Here is a 19,760-nt window from a genome sequence, read left to right on the forward strand (position 1 = left end):
TAGAGACCCATGACTCAAAGACACTCTTTTGAGCAATTACATTTAGCACACGACAAATAGGAAAAGAGTGTTATTCCTGTCCCTTAGGAAGTATCCATAGAGGGAGAGTTAGAGAACTAGCAGAGGGAGAGTTCCTTGAGGCTCTGGGGTAGGAACTTGTTCCCAGTTCTTGACAAGGAACCCAGAAGCTCAAGACTGAATGAAATGCCAGTTAACAACAAGATCACATTAGGCATGCATTTAACTTGGTTGGATTCCAAAATATTGGTCAAAAGATAAAAGATGAAAATTTAAATAGTGCCCAGTGTCAGCTTGCCACTTTATTCAATAAGCTTAAGCCCACAATGCACAGAATCTGTCAAAGCAGCAATAATTTTGCAAGTTTGAAACCTATTTTAAAAATGTGAAATAGGAGTTCCCGTCATGGCTCAGTGGTTGACGAATCTGACTAGGAACCATGAGGTTGCGGATTCAACCCTGGCCTTGCTCAGTGGGTTAAGGATCCGGTGTTGCCGTGAGCTGTGGTATAGTTCGCAGATGCGGCTCGGATCTGGCGTTGCTGTGGCTCTGGCGTAGGCCGGTGGCTATAGCTCCGATTGGACCCCTAGCCTGGGAACCTCCATATGCCGCAGGAGCGGCCCTAGAAAAGACAAAAAAATAGAAATAAAATGTGAAATAGATACAAGGACTTCCCTGATCGATGGCAAAGAAACCAAACATCTGCCTAGCAAGTTGGTGGTCCTTCAGGCCATTAGATAAATGATGGCTAAGCAAGAGTTAAATGGACTGATAAAGTCATCCATGGAAGACAGAATGATAATGAATAACAAGAAAGTCCAACAAAATAGAATCTTCATTAATTCACTCAAATATTCCAAGCAGAGATAGCCTTGAGTGATGGTTTGTGAATATATTATCTCTTTGGGATTATAAACTGAACATTACAATAAACATTACATTTTTTGTGAGTATATATATATATATATATATATATATATGCGATGTATGTGCAAAACCATGTACATGATAATAGTGAACAAAACACTTGACTTTACCTCTTTATTTTGGTGGGGAGGGGGCTTAGATAATGACATTAAAAACTAACCACATCATGCTATTCCACTCTGTTCTTTTTCTGGAGTGCATATGAGTCAGTTTGTAAGAATCTCAAGTAAGTTGGGGGAAAGATGAAGTCATATTATGCAGGTGGGGATATAAAGCCATATATTGAGTTCCTGCCATTATTATGATTTGATTTGTGTATACAGGTTGATAAGGCTTGGGGAAACTCAAGGCACATAAGATGCAGAATAAAAACCATGGTGTTTTCATTATAAAGTCTCAGTCAAATTATCCCCAGTACATTATTTTGTTGACTTTTATGAAGTTTTGGAATATAATTGTTCCCTTTTATTCTGTATTTTTATATATAGACATCTGGTCTGAGGTGATTTTACCTACTTTATTATCAGATTCAAGGTTTTGACACCTAGATTTTGTTAATCTAGGTAAGAGGCCCCCTTTGGAAGAATATATTCTTTGTGATGCTAATTAAAGTGTCAGTGTGTTACAGTATGAATTTAAATAGCAATAATACCATTTTTCATTTCAGACCACTTTATTTGTGATATGTGTCTTCATATGCATTCTAATCTCAGTTCCACAAATATTCAGCTATGACTAATGTGATTGAGTCATGAAGATGGGTAGTGAAGGTACACAAGGTGAATTGGTCTCCATCCTCCGTAAACTCATGGTCTTTTAAGATAAGTTGACATTTAAGAAAAGAGTTATGATGAAGAATATGCACTAGTAGCTGCAAAGACAGGTATAGACATAGTACAGAAAAAAGAAATTAACCCTATTTGGAGAAAATAGAGTCAGGGGAACATTCCCAGGGAGGTGGGTCCTAAGAAAGGCTTAGAGATGACCAGAGAAGGAAAAGCTATTCTGAGATAGAATGTACAAATATGTACAAGCATGAAATAGTGTGTTATGCTTGGGTAGTATTTCACTTTTGAAAAGTATGTGTGCTTTGTGTGTGTGTGTGTGTGTATGTGTGTGTGTGTTTAGAGTAGTCTAGAGAGAGAAACAAGGTCTTAATTTAAATTTTTTTTGCCAGGATTTATTTTGCAGATGATGGAGAACCATTTAAAGTAATTAGTCTAGAGAGATGTATTCACATTTGTTCTGTTAATAAAGCTTATGATACATATTGTTTTTTAACCTGCTTTTGAAAATGAACAATATGGTGAGAATATCTTCCACATTAGTAAATATTTGTCCATTAATTAGTATGTTGTATTCTGTGGGTATTTTCACTATTTAATTAATCAGTCCCTTATGTTCAACAACAAAGATATTGAAGAGTTAGGTTTTTGAGAGTTCAGTTTAGAACGTTTTGATGGAGATGCTTATAATACAGCCAAATAGGGATAACCAGAAGGTGCTTGAATATATAAATGTGGAGGCTGGGAGCAAGATCTGGGAATGTAGGCATAATTTTGGAGTCATTAGTATATTGATTAGCTGAAGCCAGGAGAGGGGATTTTAATAGCCAAGGAAGAGTAAATGCACAATCTAAATAAAAGAGTAAAGGGGAGAGAACCTTTCAAAATACTCATTTTTAAGCAGTGGATTGAGGAACAAGAGATTGGGAAGGAAAAAATTAGAGAAGTAGGAAAAAATTCAGAAAATATGATGTCAGGGAATTTGGGGGTAAAGAGAATGTTGGTTTTCGTCACCTTTTGGAGACATGAGTCCAGGTATGAGCATTACTGTTATCCTCATTCATAGGGGCCAAGGGTTTTGGGAGGCCAGGATGATTTTAAGGGACAAAACTGGATTGCTGATCCAGATTGTCTAACCCCAATTCTAATAAAGTTAGAACTAGACTTTACGATTCAGGTAATTAAAGAAAAGTATAAAAGAATAACAGAATAAGCTTCAAAAGCTAAAATTAAGATGAAGTCTGTAGGAGATATAAAATGTAGAAAAAGAACATGTTCTTAAATTATAGCAGGCAAAGGATATCCCAAAATAGGCTGGGAGAGAAAGATGATAAAAATGTCTTTAAAATGTTAAGTCTTGGCTTTCAAATTTGGGAATATGGTGGATAAGACGATCAGAGAAACCCTACCCAGAACAGCTGATACTCTTAAACAAGACAGACTGAAAACAAACATAACAAACAGGTGTTTTTAAATTTATTTGAAAGAATTTAAAATTTATAGAAAGGTTGCAAAAATAGTACAGAGAGTTAACATATATCCTTCCACCCAGTTTCCCCTAGCTTCCTCTAATTCTAACAACTTGCATAACCATAGTACAATGAATAAAACCAGGAAATTAATACCAACATATTGCTGTTAACTGAACTACAGATTTTTCCAAGTGGCCCTTTTTATGCTCCAGGATCCAGTCAAAGATCCCACATTACATTTAGCTGTGTTTCTTCAGTGTCCTCCAGTCTTTAATATTTCCTCATTCTTACCTTTTCTTTCATGGCCTCAACTTTTTTTTTTTTTTTTTTTTTTTTTTTTGTATTTTAGAGCCTTACCTGCGGCATATGGTTCCCAGGCCAGGGACCAATTGGAGCTGTAGCCGCTGGCCTACACCACAGCCACAGCAACCCGGGATGTGAGCCACGTCTGTGACCTACACTGCAGCTCATGGAAGGCCAGATCCTTAACCCTCTGAGCGAGGCTAGGGATTGAACCCACATTCTTATGAATGCTAGTTGGGTTTGTTAATTGCTGAGCCACAATGAAAACACCGGCCTCAACACTTTTAATGAGAAATAAGCAGTTATTATTTAGAATGTGTCCAAAACTGGGTTTTTCTGATGTTTTCTCATGATTAAAGTGAAATTTATGCATTTTAGGCAAGAATACTATAGAATTGATGTATTGTCCTTTTCATCTATGCAATCAGGAGTTACAATGTTGATGTTTATTACTGGTGATATTAGCCTCCATCATTTGATGAAGGTGGTATTTTCTGGTTTTCTTCATCAGAAAGTTACTAGGTTTCCCTTTTCAGTTGAGAAATATTTGGGGAGATAGTCTGAGACTATGGTAATATCATATTTATCCTCAAATGTTTGCCTATTGACTTTAGCATTCATTAGAGGTTCTTTTAAAAAGTTATGTAAAGATTTTCAAATTTTTAGAATTAATAAACTTTTTTTTTTTTAAAGTAGCTTTAGGGTAACAGCAAAATTAAATACAAAGTAGGGAGAGTTCCCATATACTCCCTGTCCCTACACAATTTCCTCCACTATCAACATCCCACAGCACATGGTTCTTTTGTTACAAAGAAACTACCTTGCCTTATTGCCATCATTCAAAGTCCATAGTTTACATTAGGGTTCACTCTTGGTGTTGTATATCCTATGGGTTTTGACATGTATCTACCACTGTGGTAATACAGTGTTTATAATTTTGTAGGAGTTTTATAGTTTTGTGTTTACATTTAGGTCTATGATCCATTTTGAGGTTTTTTTTTTGTGAAAGATACAAGGTCTGTATGATGTGTGTGTATTTGTGTATGTGTGTATGTCCAGTTGATTCAACACCATTTATTGAAAACGCTCATCGCTCTATTGTATTGCCTTTGCTCCCTTGTCAAAGATCTGTTGAATGTATTTATGTAGGTGTATATCTGGGTTCTCTGTTCTATTCCATTTATCTATCTGTCTATTTTTTCCCCCAGTACCACATTGTGTTCATTACTCTAGCTTTATAGTATATCTTAAATTTGGGTGGTGTTAATCCTGTTAACTTTACTCTTCTCCTTTAAGAATTGAGTTGGTTATTCTGGATCTTTTATCTCTCACTATAAACTTTAGGATTAGTTTTAAATATCCATAAAGTAACTTGCTGGAATTTTGATTGGGAATGGATCTGTAGATCAAGGAGGGAAGAACTGACATCTTGACCATATTGGGTCTTTCTATCCATGAACATAGACTGTCTCTCCATTTATTTATTTATTTTGCTATATTGCATCAGTATTTTATATTTTTTCTCACATATATTTTGTTTTATACTTAAGTATTTCATGTCTTCTGATGCTAATGTACATGGTACTGTGTTTTATATTTCAAATTCTGCTTGTTTATTGCTGGCATAGTGCATATTTTTGTGTATTCAACTTGTATCTTGCAACCTTGCTATAACTGCTTCTTTAATTGCAGGAGGGTTTTTTTTTTTTTTTTGGGTCAGTTGTTTCAGATTTTTTTTTGTCTTTTTAGGGATGCACCCACGGTATATGGATATTACCAGGCCAGGAGTCAAATCAGAGCTGTAGCCACTGGCCTATACCACAGCCACAGCAATGCCAGATCTGAGCCATGTCTGCGACCTATACCACATCTCATGGCAATGCCAGATCCTTAACCCACTGAGTGAGGCCAGGAATCAAACCTGCATCCTCATGGATACTGATCAGATTTGTTTCCACTGAGCCACAAGGGGAAATCCACTTTCAGATTTTTTTTACACAGGTGATCATGTCATCTGAGAATAAAGATGGTTTTGTTTCTTCCTTCCTAAACTGTATGCTTTTTTTTTTCTCATCTATTGTCTTAGCTAGAACTTCTGGTATACTGTTGAAAAGAAGTTGTAAGGGGGACATTCTTACTTTATCCCGTTATCCCTGATCTTAGTGGGAACGCTTCAAGTTTCTCATTAAGTAAGATGTTATCTGTAGGTTTTTGTTGTAAGTATTTTTCATCAAGGTGAGGAAATTCCTCTTTATCTCTAGTTTTCTGAGAGTTTTTATCGTGAATGGATGTTAGATTTCATCACACGATTTTTCTGCATCTATTGATATAATCAGGTAATTTTTTTTTTTAGCCTATGGATGTTATGGGTTACCTTAATTGATTTTCAGATACTAAACAATCATTGCATACTTCAGATAAATCCTATTTGGTCATGGTATAAAATCTCTTAATATATTGCTAGATTCAACTTGCTAATATTTTGTTTAGGATTTTGCATCCATGTTTGTGAGAGATAATAATCTGTAGTTTTCTTATAGTGTCTTTGTCTTATTTAGGGATTAGGGTAATGCTGGCTTCATAGAATGAGTTAGAAAGTATTTCCCCTGGTCATATCTACCAAGAGATTTTTGAGAGTTGGTATAATTTTTTTCCTAAAATGTTTTGCAGAATCCACCAGTGAACCTACTACTTGGTCCTGGTCCTTTTTGCTTTGGAAAGTTATCAAATATTGATTCAATTTCTTTCAAATAGTTCTAGGCCTTTGTAGATTGTTCACTACTTCTTTGTGAGTTTTGACAAATTGTGTCTTTAAAGGGATTGATCTATTTAATCTAAATTATCAAATTTGTGGACATAAAGTTGTTATATTACTTTAATATTCTTTTAATGTCCAAGGAATTTGTAGCAATGAATGTTTCCTTTTTTATTTCTTTTCTTTTTTAAAATTATTTTCTAATAGTTATTTCACCAATACAATTTTTTTTCTACTGTACAGAATGGTGACCCAGTTTCACATGCATGTACAAATTCTATTTTTGCACATTATCACTCTCCCTCATAAGTGACTAGACATAGTTCCCAGTGCTACACAGCAGGATCTCATTGCTAATCCATTCCAAAGGCAACAGTTTGTTTCCCTTCCTTCTTCCTTCCCTTCCTTCCTCCTTTCCTTTCCTTTCCTTTCCTTTCCTTTCCTTTCCTTTCCTTTCCTTTCCTTTCCTTTCCTTTCCTTTCCTTTCCTTTCCTTCCTTCCTTCTTTCCTATCTTTGTTTTTTGGTCTTTTTGTCTTTTTAGGGCCACACTGGCAACAGATGGATGTTCCCAGGCTAGGGGTCGAATCAGAGCTGCAGCTTCTGGCCTACACCCCAGCCACAGCAATGTGGGATCTGAGTCCTGTCTGTAACCTACACCACAGCTCTCAGCAACGCTGGATCCTTAACCCACTGAGACCAGGGATTGAACCAGTGTCCTCATGGATGCTAGTCAGGTTTGCTAACCACTGAGCACAGTGGGAACTCCTGCCTTTTCATTTCTGACATAGTAATTTGTGTCATTCAGGTTTTTTTGTTTGTTTGTTTGGTTGGTTGGTTGGTTTTTTTTTGCCTAGCTGGTGGCTTATTGATTTTATTCATCTTTTCAATTTCAATGATTTTGGCTCTAATTTTTTATTATACCCTTCCTTCTGCCTACTTTGAATTTAATTTGTTCTAATTTTTTTTACTGTCCTCAGTGGAATCTTAGATTATTGATTTTCAGATCTTTTTTCTTTTCTAATATATGCATTTAAAACTAAAATTTTCACTGTAAACACTGCTTTTGCTGCATGTGCACATTTTGATAAGTTGTATTTTCACTTTCTTGTAGTTGAAAATCTTTTAAAATTTAAGATTTCTTATTTTATTCATGTGTTATTTGTAAGTATATTTAATCACCAAGGATTTTGCTGATTTTTCAGGTATCTTTCTGTTACTCTTTTCTAGTTTAATTCTACTGCGGTCTGAGAGCAGACCTTGTATGATTTCTATTCTTTCAAATTTGTTAAGGTGTATTTTATTGTCTAGAAGTGGTCTATTTTGGTGAATATTCCTTATGAGGAGGAGACTGTATAATATGTCGTCATTTGATGAAATAGTCTATAGATGTCAGTTTTGTCCAGTTGATTGATGGTGTTATTGAGTTCAACGATGTCTTTGCTGATTTTCCGCCTGTTGGATTGCTTCATTTCTAATAAAGAGTTTTGGAGTCTTCACATAATTTTTGTGCATTATATTTTGATCCTCTGTTGTTAATGCGTATGTGCCTAAGGATTGTCATATATTCTTGAAGCATTGATCCATTTACTATTATGTGATGTGCTCTTCGATTCCTGAAAACTTTCCTTGATCTGAGGTGTGTTCTGTCTAAAATTAATATAGATATTCTCACTTTCATTTGATTGATGTTAGCATGGTAACAGTTCTTGGATATTCTTGGTTTTTTGTTTGTTTGTCCCTTTTCTCTTTGCTTTTCAGTATACTATTTTGGAAATTCCTATTGTCATACCCTCTACCTCAAAGATTCTTTATTCTTCCATATCCACTCTACTGATAAGCTCATCAAAGACATTCCTCATTTCTATTACAGTGTTTTTTATCTCTAGCATTTGTTTCTAAGAATTTCATCTCTTTGCTTACATTATCAATCTGTTCTTACATATTATTTATTATTTATATTAAAGCGGTTATTAGCCATATATTTAAAAATTTCCTGTTTTGATAATTCCAACATTCCTGCCACATATGATTCTTGTTCTGGTGCTTATAGATTTTCTTCAAACTGTGTCATTTTGTTTTTTAGTATGCCCTGTAACTTTCTGTCATAAGAGGAACGTGATATATTAAGTAGGAGGAAATGCAGTAAATAGGCCTTTGGTAATGTAGTGAAAAGGTGTTGGGGGAGGGGAAGAATTCTCAAGTCCTATGATTAGGTCTCAGTCTATGATTTACATCAGGTAAGCCTGTGCTCCTGGACTGTGAACTTCACCAGTACTTTCCAGTTTGTACCTCTCTCCCACCCATTTATGTATGACAGAATGGCTAAGAAGGACTTCACTTGGGTGTTTCTCTTCCTCCAGGTATGTTAGGCTCTGGTAAAATAGGTTCTCTTGAAGGCAGGCCTTGCAAAGGAGAACAGAATTCTCTGGGATATTTCAAAATAGTTTCTCTACCCTCCTCTTACTGGAAGTATGAGGGGATTTTTCTCCCATATTCACTGTGAAGACCTAGTAGGACTCCTGGAGGTAAAACTTGCAAAAGTGTAGTGGCCTCCCTATGACTGGCCCTCCCTCTTACCACCCCCCAGAATATTTAGCTCTCAGAGTTTCCCAATTGGTCTCCAGAAATTTGTCATTTATAGTTCAAATTTTCCAACCCCAGCACTAGTTCCCATGGAGATTTCTGCTTAGAGATTTCTCCTCAGTAACTTGTGATTCTCTTTATTTGCCTGTTTCCTATTTTGAAACAGCAGGTTTGTCCTGTGGTTAATATTTACTTGTCTAGTGACTATCTTTTAAGAGGACACATGCAAAGGGAAAAGGAGACAAATCCTGAGATCTGAGCATGGTAAAAATTGAATAAAAGACCACCTGCATAATGATTCCTTTAAGAAACAACATGTTCAATAAAAGAACTAGGAGAAACTCTTACAGAGCAAGATAGTGGAACCACATGCCCATCTTGACCTTGAATCCTGGTGGAGCACAAGAAGAAGTAAGAAAATCTTCCTTGGAAATTCCTAACCAGATCATATACTATCCTGGTTTGGAATGCAAATTCACTTTTTCTACCATTTTCGTTGAAGAGTAAAAGGCCAAAAATAGAGAAGACATTCTTGAAATAGAATCAGTTGGGGAGGTGTGCTTTGCTTGGTACCAGGATATATTATACAATTCTTCCATATTAGGGTAGCATGGTTTTGGCAGTTTAACATATAAATAAATGAATAAATAGAATACGGATCAGAAATCAACATATTCGTATACATAAAAGTGATCTGGGCCGAACCAACAATGAAGACCGATAGCAAAAGGATTTAATAAGATAATGTCAAGATAACTGATTATCCATTAAGAGAAAAACATGATAATAGATCCATTTCATACCATGTATAAAAAATCAATTATCATTGGGTTAAAATTTTAAAGGCAAAGGGAACATTTAAAAAATTTTAAAGAAAATATAGGAGGCAATCATGAGCTTGGAAGAGAAGAGTATTTCTTAAAACTCAAACTGTGCAAATCATGAAAGAATCTGACTACATTCAACTACACTAAAACTAAGTCTTTAAACTTATCTTTTTATCAAAAGATATCGTGAAGAGTATGATTATACAAGCCATTAATTAGAAGAAATTTCCTAAGTATTACCAAAAATTATTAGTACTTAGAATATATAAAGAATACTAAAATTTAATGGTAAAAAGACAAACAATTCATTAAGAAAAATGAACAGAGTTTGGGATTAGTAGATGCAAACTATTACATTTAGGATGGATAAATAAACTCTTCTTATATAGCACAGGAAACCTTATCCAGCCTCCTGGGATAGACCATGATGAAAAATTATATATATGTATATATGACTGAGTCACTTTGCTGTACAGCAGAAATTGGCACAACATTGTATCAACTATAATAAAAAATAAAACAAATGAAACATGATTGAAAGAAAAATATACAAATGAACATATCACTGAAGAGGAAACATGATTGATCAATAAATATTAAAAATGCGCAGACTTATTAGTAATAGTTGCTGCAGTGGCATGGGTTCAGTTCCTGCCTCAGGAATTTCCATAGGCCATGGGTGCAGCCAAAAAAAAAAGAGGTCTGACAATACCGAGTGCAGTTTAAAAAAAAATTAAGCTTGAATTTCAGGTTTGCTACTTAAATTTCCTCACCTACAAAATACATACTATAATTCCTTTGCAGAGTTGGGAGGATAATGCAAGATAAGCATCTGGCATAAAGTTTGGCAAACAGCAAGGGGTCATAGATGATGGCTGCTAAATTTGAGATAAGTTGGGGTAGTATTAATGTTTATACCAAAGCTCCACTCAGCAGAATTAATCCAGAGCAAGTGTATTAGGACTTTAAACATCATTTGTCAAAGCTTGTAACAACAAAAACAACAGCAACAATAATTAATTGAGAGCTTACTATGAGTTTAATGGCACTGAGTTTAATGTTTCATGTTCATTATTTAATTTAAACATTATGTTTATATTGTAAAGTAGTATTATCATCTTCATTTTATGGTTGAGAAAATTGAAACTCAGAGAGCTTACATAACTTGCCCAAGGTCACACATGGCCAGTCATTTGCAGCCCTGGGACTAGACCACAATTTCTTCTGGCTTGTTTATAATTCTCTAGTGTAGATGTTTCCTGTTTAGCAGACAGATGCAAAATCAGAACTTCTGACTTCTGACCAATTTTCACAATTAGTGGCATCAGAATTAATTTATGTGCACAATAGGGTAAGGAACCAATGCCAGTATTAAAAAAAAAAAAAAGAAGGTGAAAAATTTTGGTCAGAATTTCTGGCAGTGTTAGGATTTCTGTCCTAAATCTTTTGTCAAGGTGTTGCTATTTTTGACAGATTGGAGGAAAGGAAAAAAGAGAGAATTGGAGTAAAAATCAGGTGACCTGAACACTTCTTTTTCTCTGTATAATTTAAAGTTCCACCTGCCAGGCTGAGACCTCCACATTCTAACTCCTTTCAGGAATAATTGGAATATCACTCATACTGAAATAGAACCCTAAAATTCATAATCTATTCATACACAATATGTTTTAAAAAGTCAGAATATTGCCTCTTTTAACTCCTTAAACCCACCAGAATCTTGTCTTTTAACCCCTATGTTAACAGTGGGCTTTCCAAAAACAGGTGGGTGGACACTCAGAGGGACACAGGACTTAAAAGTCTGGTGTAATCTTGTGGTGCAGTGCTTCAGCTAAAGGATTGCTCAAAATATTCTGGTTTCAGTGTTAGTAAATCATTGTCTCTTGAGGTAGGTTCATCTATTTTCAAAGAGCTCTAATTGTTAACAACAACAGAAACAATGATAATTGCTCATTTTTTATTGAGAGTTCATGATGTGCCAAGTGCTGTGCTAAGTGCATGGTATAAATTGCCTCATTTATCCTCATAATAACCTCTGTGATATAGATGCTATTATTATCTCCAATTTAAAGATTAAAAACATGGAGATTTTGATCCATTTATCATAATTTTAGCATTTAGAGACTGAACTCTAATCTACTTGGCAACACTTAGATATTAGAAAATAGTACAGAGCTCCGAGTTAAACTTCAGCGCCTTTGGATTAAACTTTTTAATGTTTAATTAGTTTTTATACATTCTGTTATTGTAGAAAATGTGGAATCAGATGAATGTCTGATTGAAAGGAAGAAGGGAGGCAAGAGATCTTTATTTCTTCATATTTAAAATATGACACCCTAGGGCCTTTCAGCATTCTCTGATGTAGTTTTCATTGCTCCATCCCCTTTTTTAAAGATGCAAGGTTAGATCTACGGCAAAGAAAAAAATCTGTCTCTGTATTCTGCTACACATTTTCTAGACCAATATTTGCAGAAAGTGTACACAGTCCAAGAACTATGCATTTCTAAATTATTTTAGAAATGTTGACAGGTAATGCAAATGCATAGCATATCATTCAAAAGAGAAAAGGGACAAAAATAATTACCATGATAAACATCAGCAAGAAGGAGAATTCACAAAGACAATCAATGTTTGTTTTTCTCTAATGGATTTTTGGATGTTGTTTTCCACAGCCTGAGTTAAATTTTTTTCCTATATTTATGTAAGATTAGGTATCCTTGCAGTAATTTACTTATAATTTGGATCATGTCCAACACTTTTCTTAAGGCATCAGAATTACTTTTTAGCCACGTGATGTCATTACAGCCGTACACTTAGTGTTTTTATTATAAAATCAGACATTTATGAATCTGAAATTTTAAATCTTTAAGTCATTAGATGGAGAAACTTGAAGGTGTAGTTTATTTTCACCTTTCTTTTTCCTGTTGAAACCATAAACACTACACCTTCTGTACATAAATATTGAGTGTGCTATATTCCTATAATTAGATATTTAACTGAAGTCATGTGAAATGAGTAAATATCTCTTATTAATGTCAGTTTTAGAATTCAGACATCAAGAAGCAACATTTTTACAATGGTTAGTAGAGTTCATGCATCTTTGCCTTTTTTAGGGGACAGGGAAAGTCACCTAGTGGTGGTATAATCACACCCAGCTTCCAACCCATGACTGTGTATGTTACATATAGTTGACTAATGCCAGGCCACACTGAACCTATTTTCACAGTGATGAACTGCCTCCAGTAAAGAGAAAGAAAGGCCTTCAGACAGATGGCCAATTTAAGAATAAAAATTAGCTTGTAGTCTTCATTTAATTTATTTGCAGGCATAGACGAGAACCTTAACCAAAAATCCTGTGATGTATTTTTAACATCTTGCATTGTGAATGAATGGATTTTATACTTCCAATTGAATCAGAGCTGTTAAAATAGGCTCCCAACACTACTATCATCTCTTCAGAATCTCTTGTCTTGAGTCTACCTGTCAATGTATTCTCCTCCCTTGCAAGATACATGATAATCTCATTTAAAATCACAGAGTCCCTGACACCAAAAAAGCTGACACAGTTTCTTCCTCTGCTTGCTGTTGTACGACTACTCCTGAGTGATTTCTTATCAACAGCAACACCATCGTTTTATGTTACCAGATTTCTGAACAAACACTTCAGTTTATTTTTGGATCACTCTTTTCTTTTGAGAGATTGTGCTTTATATAGGCATTGTTTCCAGTTTCCAATAGGACCAGCTGACATGAGAAAACAATAGCATTAAAACCAAATCCCCGAGTCCCCTGCTGGGTCTCAAGAAACCCACCTACTCCTATCTCTACTAACCTCCACTACCTGGCTTGTCAGTAAGGGTATACATCATTTAATGCATCTTAAAATACCATGTTTGATTGGCTTAACAGAAACATCCCGCCTGGCAAAAGAACAACCTTGAAACATTTTGATACTCATATAGAGCCCAGACCTTAAGTGTTTACGCTAATTTTCATTCAAACATTGATATTCTAATATGTCACACCTTAGGCATAGCTGACCATTTCTAAAAGAATCTGCTTTTTAAAGAAATTTATTGGGAGTTCCTATAGTGGCTCAGCGGACGTGAATATGACTAACATCCATGAGGATGCAAGTTCCATCCTTGGTATCGCTCAGTGGGCTAAGGATCCAGCATTCCTGTGAGCTGGGGTGTAGGTCACAGAAGCGGCTCGGATCTGACATTGCTTTTGCTGTGGTGTAGGCTGGCATCTGTAGCTCCGATTTGACCCCTAGCCGAACCTCCATGTGCTGTGGGTGTGGCCCTAAAAAATATAAAGAAAAAAAAGAAATTTATTATTTGAGATTTTCATTATCTGTTCACCCATAGAGTAGATTTTCAGGAAATTCAAATATTTTCATTTGTCTCAGAGTATCAAAAGTACGATAAAGCAAAAGCAAATGTAATCACTGATGAGTTGAAACAATGACAGTCACCAAGGAGAGCCAAAGTCTCACAGAATGAATCAGATGCTCTTAGAATGGCTTATTAATGACTGGAAGGAAAGGGATGCTCACAAGGAAGTCCCCCCTGAAAAATGTAACAGTCATGAAATAAGAAGAAAGGCAAATGCAGAGGAGGATGAGAATGGCAGGTAGCCCAAATGGTAAAATAGAAGTGAACTAAAAGACACTGTCAGAGGGTAAGAGTGAGCTAGGCAAAGCTTAGAATTAACTACAAGGGAGAAACTTCTTAGTGTATCGACAAGCAGACTGATCCAACTTGATGGCATTTTACCAATTTGTTTTTTAGTCCTGAAGGGCACATGCAATATAAAATAGCTCTGAAATCCACTGTGTCCATTAGTTCAGTACTTTAAGAAGGGAAAGATATGAAAATTTTAGACTACATAATTGTATCACTTAACTTATTTCTCATAATACTCCGTAAGTTACATGACATTGAATAATATTATTTCAAAATATAGAGCAGACCAGATTTGTTGTAGATAGTAAATAAACTAAAGCTTTTGAACTCTGTAACATAATGTCTTTTTCTAACAGACTGCTGCTTTTTGACTAAAATCTTCCCCAAACTAGCTTTGTACAAAATTTGATGTGGGAAGGAACCCTAATGTGGGTAGGAGGAAGCTCAGATTTTCCTCTTGAAAAATTGAACTCCAGTATTCATTTAGAGCTGGAGAAGGGGACTCGATCCTGACTCTCAAGTTTGATTCTGTGGCCCATAGCATTCTTGGGCTCCTCATCAATTCATCAAATGATGAGTTTGTCAAACGACTGATTTGTTAAACCTATAAATATGTTGATTTACTAAGACAGGTTATTTTAACTCTTTGGAAAACTTATACTAATCTGACAGGTAGATTTGAAAGAGCCAGCACTCCAGCGTTCTGGAGCCTTTGGTTTCTCTCTGTCCTTCATTCTCTCCTCTGTAGGATCCATGGCCCAGATTGTGCTGTGCTGCCCACTGTCCAGTTTCCCAATCTTTTTCTAGCTTTAGTAGAATGCTATTAAAACTGCCTCATTAAATACAAATTGTTGTAAATGCTATAAAAAGCTAAAAATACATTTTACCACCCAGGCAAATTTGGTCACTCTCCCAAAATTGGGGCATGAATTCTAAAGATGATAAGATATTAAAAATAAAACATGACTTTTAAGACTATCAGAGAAGAAATTTGTAAATTGTTAAACTGTCAGATTAAAATTTTGGTTTCATTAATAAGAAAATAGTCATAGAATATATTCAAGAACAGTAGAGTAACAGTCATACACACAAGAAGAGTATATTATGAGAATAAATCATTCTATAATCCTAGCTTTTAAAACTGAAAATTTTCAAAAATTAAATAGGTTTGTTGAATGTATTCATGAGGAATATGTTTGTAAGAAAATATATTCGTAGTCACTAAGATTATTTTTTTTTCAAAATTAAAATATTTAATTACTTTAATTTCTTTTTTAATAATGATTTTTATTTTTTCCATTATAGCTGATTTACAGTGTTCTGTCAATTTTCTACTGCACAGCAAGGTGACCCAGTCACACATACATGTACACATTCTTTTTTCTCATATTATCATGCTCCATCACAAGTGACGTAGTTCCCAGTGCTATAAGGTTTTAGCAAATTTTCAAGTTGGTGAATTCTACAAACTGGTCACTTGGCCAATTGATTCTTCAGTGAATTACGTTTTCATGAATGGAACTACTTCAGCTTTCTTAAGATGACACTGTGTTTGAAAAACTTGAAATAATTGCCAACATTTAAAAATCAAAAAATATCTTGGAAAGCCCTGAATTATTATACTATTTCTTGAAGATGCAAAAAACTGCAACACTGAACCTACATTTGTATACAGCCACATTGGCTGGACTTGAATAAGGCTAACTCCTTTTAAATGACCACTGTGCTCATGACAGTCCTGACTGATGACTGCTTTCCTGGTATAATTATCATTATTATTATTTTTTTCACTTTTTATGGCCACACCTGCGCATACTGAAGTTCCCAGACTAAGGGGTCCAATTGGAGCTACAGCTGCTAGCCTATACCACAGCCACAGCAACACTGGATCCGAGCCTCATTTGCGACCTGCCTCACAGCTCACAGCAATGCTGGATCCCTAACCAACTGAGGAAGGCCAGGGATCAAACCCGAATGCTCATGGGTACTAGTCCGGTTTGTTACCACTTAGCCACAACAGGAACTCCCTGGTATAATTCTTAATAGTGCCCACTTTCACTATCACAGTGTCCAGTCTGAAAGAGAACTTGTATGATCTCTATTTTTCTGGTAGTTTAGCAACACCTTTTTATCTTACCATTCTTCTCTACTAGTGCAGTACTTTAAGAAGGGCAAAGATATGAAAATTTTAGACTACGTAATTGTATTACTTAACCTATTTCTCATAATACTCCATAAGTTACATGACATTGAATAATATTATTTCAAAATATAGAGAAGACCAGATTTGTTGTAGATAGTAAATAAACTAAAGCTTTTGAACTGAATAGAGGTGGTTAGGCTCAGGAAATTTTAGAGAGACCAATTTCTAGGGACTAGTTTTAAATACATTGTCCTGGATCAAATGGGAGATGACCCACTTCACCAGGAATCATTGTTTTAAGGCTTCCTAAGCCATACAGCAACCCTGCATAGCCTAAACCACAATAAAATATCCTTAAGTTTTTATTCAGCTCTCTACCATGTATATATCCTGATTCTTCTGGTAGGATGTTTTTGAGAAGATATTGACCCATAAAATAAAGGGACCTACCCATTGTTGTAAACCTAGCTGATACTTTCTGTTCAGTCACCAGGAGTAACGTTTCCTCTAGCCTCTCTAGTTGAAAACCTAGGATTTTTGTGAAGCTGTCCTAGAAATGTTTTCTGGCCTATTCACTAGGAATTCCTTCCTGTATATGGCTGTGTGTTTCTGCATACGTGTAGGTAGGTACATACATGAACAGATTAGGTGATACTGGAGAAGGAATAACGCACTCAAATGCTTATGAAGCCCACACAGAGGGTGCATGAAGGTGCCTCTCATCTCAGAACCATAACTGCTTATCTACCTAAAGGAAATAACCTTTATGTGTAGGCTCTACCAGTGAGTTTTAATATAATGTGCTTGTAAGAGACCTGGACCAAATCACCTAAGTAGCCAAGCAATTGATTGATAAATATGAATGCTCTATATATTCATATTTATTGTATTGCATTAGAGATCAAATAACTAAGAGACACTAAGATATTCATGTTCATGGTTCATAGCATTCTTTCCTTTGGCAGAGGGCAGAGGGGGGGGGGTCTGGCTATTACTCTATATTGAGGATTATAATTGTCAAGGAAACCAAGAGGAAAACACCTGTATCTGAAAGTAATTGTATCTGCTTCTCTGTTGGAAAGTCCACACCAGTATAACTAACAATTATCGGAGACTCTCTCAACAAACATCGTCAAGTTAGTTATCACCTGATAGGAAACAGATACTCATACTGCACTGCAGGGACATGGGTGTCAAGGGAAATGGATATTTAGTGCCAATGATACATAGTAAATACTGTCAAATTCCTAATTTTCAAGTTTGCGTTGTTTATTTGTTTTAGGAACTGTAAAGAATTTTTATCACCACTTTAATTCAGGTTTGATACAATTAAGTTATAGTCGATGATATACTGCTATCTGGCTCTCCTCTAACCCCCAAAGGCTGAATCTGTAGCATTTGCCAATATTCATAGTGTAAAATTTCCTAGAATTGCTAATTTCTCCTACAGTTAATAGCTGGTTCTCCAGTAGTCCTGAATATTAAACAGTCCACTTTCTAGAGTCTGTACAACTTAACCAGCACACTTCTAGAAGCTTTTAACTAGTTCCAATCTCGTTTTGAAGTTGCATCTAGCTTTCTCTTATTATCTTTTGATTAGATTCAGAAGACACAGTAATAAACCCTCTCTTAAGGAAAATTATTTTACAGATAACTGTATCTGTTTATGCTGAACTTATTAGCTTCATTTGTAGCTAGTGACTTTTAAAAGTATGGGACAGAAGGAAGCCTACTATTATCTGTTAAATTCCCTCTCATTCACATAGTGTGTGTGGGCAGAAAGTAAGCCACAAAGACAACACAATGGAGAAAATAAAAAGTAGGAAGAAGTCATATGTGAGTATGTAAGCTAAAAAATTTAGGACAAGAGTATAAGGGAAAACAGAATGTAAAACAGATTGATAGATAATGACCTATTTTAATTTTTAAAAGTGGACATTAACACACAGGTAAATTATTTTGTGGCATATTGGTTATTTGACTGCAAAGTGGAAGTAGTGATTAATTCTGCCTTCCACAACCATCATTTAATTGAGTTCAAGTAATTCCTAGGACTATCTTACAAAATGGAATTCATGTGAAACTTAATGGTTTCAATTTTATGGAACCATTTTTTCATCCACTTAAACTTCTTAAACTTCACTTGCCAAGAAAGTGTTACTTGCAAATGTTCTAGAGACAGTAGCTACCAGCCACCTAGGCCCCCTAGTCCTATTATGTGACTTTCTCCCTAGGAGTTATGGTTGGAGTTCCTGTTTAAACCACTCACACCTTAAGTTCCTGGGGTGATAAAGTAAGAAATAACTTTTTCTGGGGTAAGAAATAATAGGTACCTACGCTTTGGAAGATGAAAATTCTTGGAGAGAATTTATCAAAGGAAAGGGGAATCTGATATGATGATTTTGACTCAGGAAGAAGAAAGCTTTGGTTGTCACAGATAAGGAATTTCTGAGTGTAGCATTGAGGCTATTGCACAGTTCTCACAATTCTTTGCTGTAAGTCTAGGTTTTGGGGATGAGAATATCAGGAGCTGCTTCACTAGGTTTTTATGAAACACATTGTGGGTCCAAGAGGCAACACATTAGGACACCTCTAAGAATCTTTGGTGCTATAACTGCTGTCACCTTCTTTACAGATTGGCTACTGGGATCCTTTTAATATGGTTGGATCTTATTTCTAGAACTCAAGAGAGAAATTGTCAAAAATTGTGTCATTACAACCAGGATCAGGAATGTTCTTGAGAACAGGAGGTCAAGTTCATTTCTAATCTTCTGTGGAAGTCTTCCCATCATTATCAGTGACCTCATGTGCTGGAAAGTTTGAATTTTTACTCAGAGCTATGAACACAGAATGGCTTTAATTAAAGAAAAGATAGTCAATAATTGTTGGTTTGACATTTATAAGACAATAGTTCTGGTAAAATCATATTCCATGAGAGAAATGGAAAGTTCTATTATGCTATTACCAGAAGCTGAGAATAAAATTAATTTAACTTGAAATAAATCTTCACAAAAGTTATAACAAACATACCGGGCAGCTTCTGAATATCTCTCCAGACATCTAAACACTGTTGCCTGACGAAGATGATTTCGGAAATAGGCTGGGTTTAAAACAATGCTCCTGAAAAGATAAAAGAAATGGAAATGCTATTAAGCTTTTGAAAGTCAATTACCAAAAGTGTATAGGAATGAAATAACATTCACTCAATTTTACATACTATATATTTTTAAAAATACTGATGGATGGATAATTTTCTTCCTG

The 19,760-nt window shown here is 35.3% G+C and overlaps 1 protein-coding gene across 1 annotated transcript in view; it reads right to left on the reverse strand.

Annotated features, from left to right (window-relative positions):
* Positions 1 to 19,760, reverse strand: part of SPATA16 (spermatogenesis associated 16) — a 212,172-nt gene that overhangs the window by 107,974 nt on the left and 84,438 nt on the right. The window contains 1 exon segment of the mRNA NM_001177914.1: positions 19,530 to 19,619. Coding sequence (NP_001171385.1) covers positions 19,530 to 19,619 — 90 coding nt within the window.

Source organism: Sus scrofa, chromosome 13, assembly GCF_000003025.6.
Source record: "Sus scrofa isolate TJ Tabasco breed Duroc chromosome 13, Sscrofa11.1, whole genome shotgun sequence".
In the NCBI taxonomy this organism is placed as follows: Eukaryota; Metazoa; Chordata; class Mammalia; order Artiodactyla; family Suidae; genus Sus; species Sus scrofa.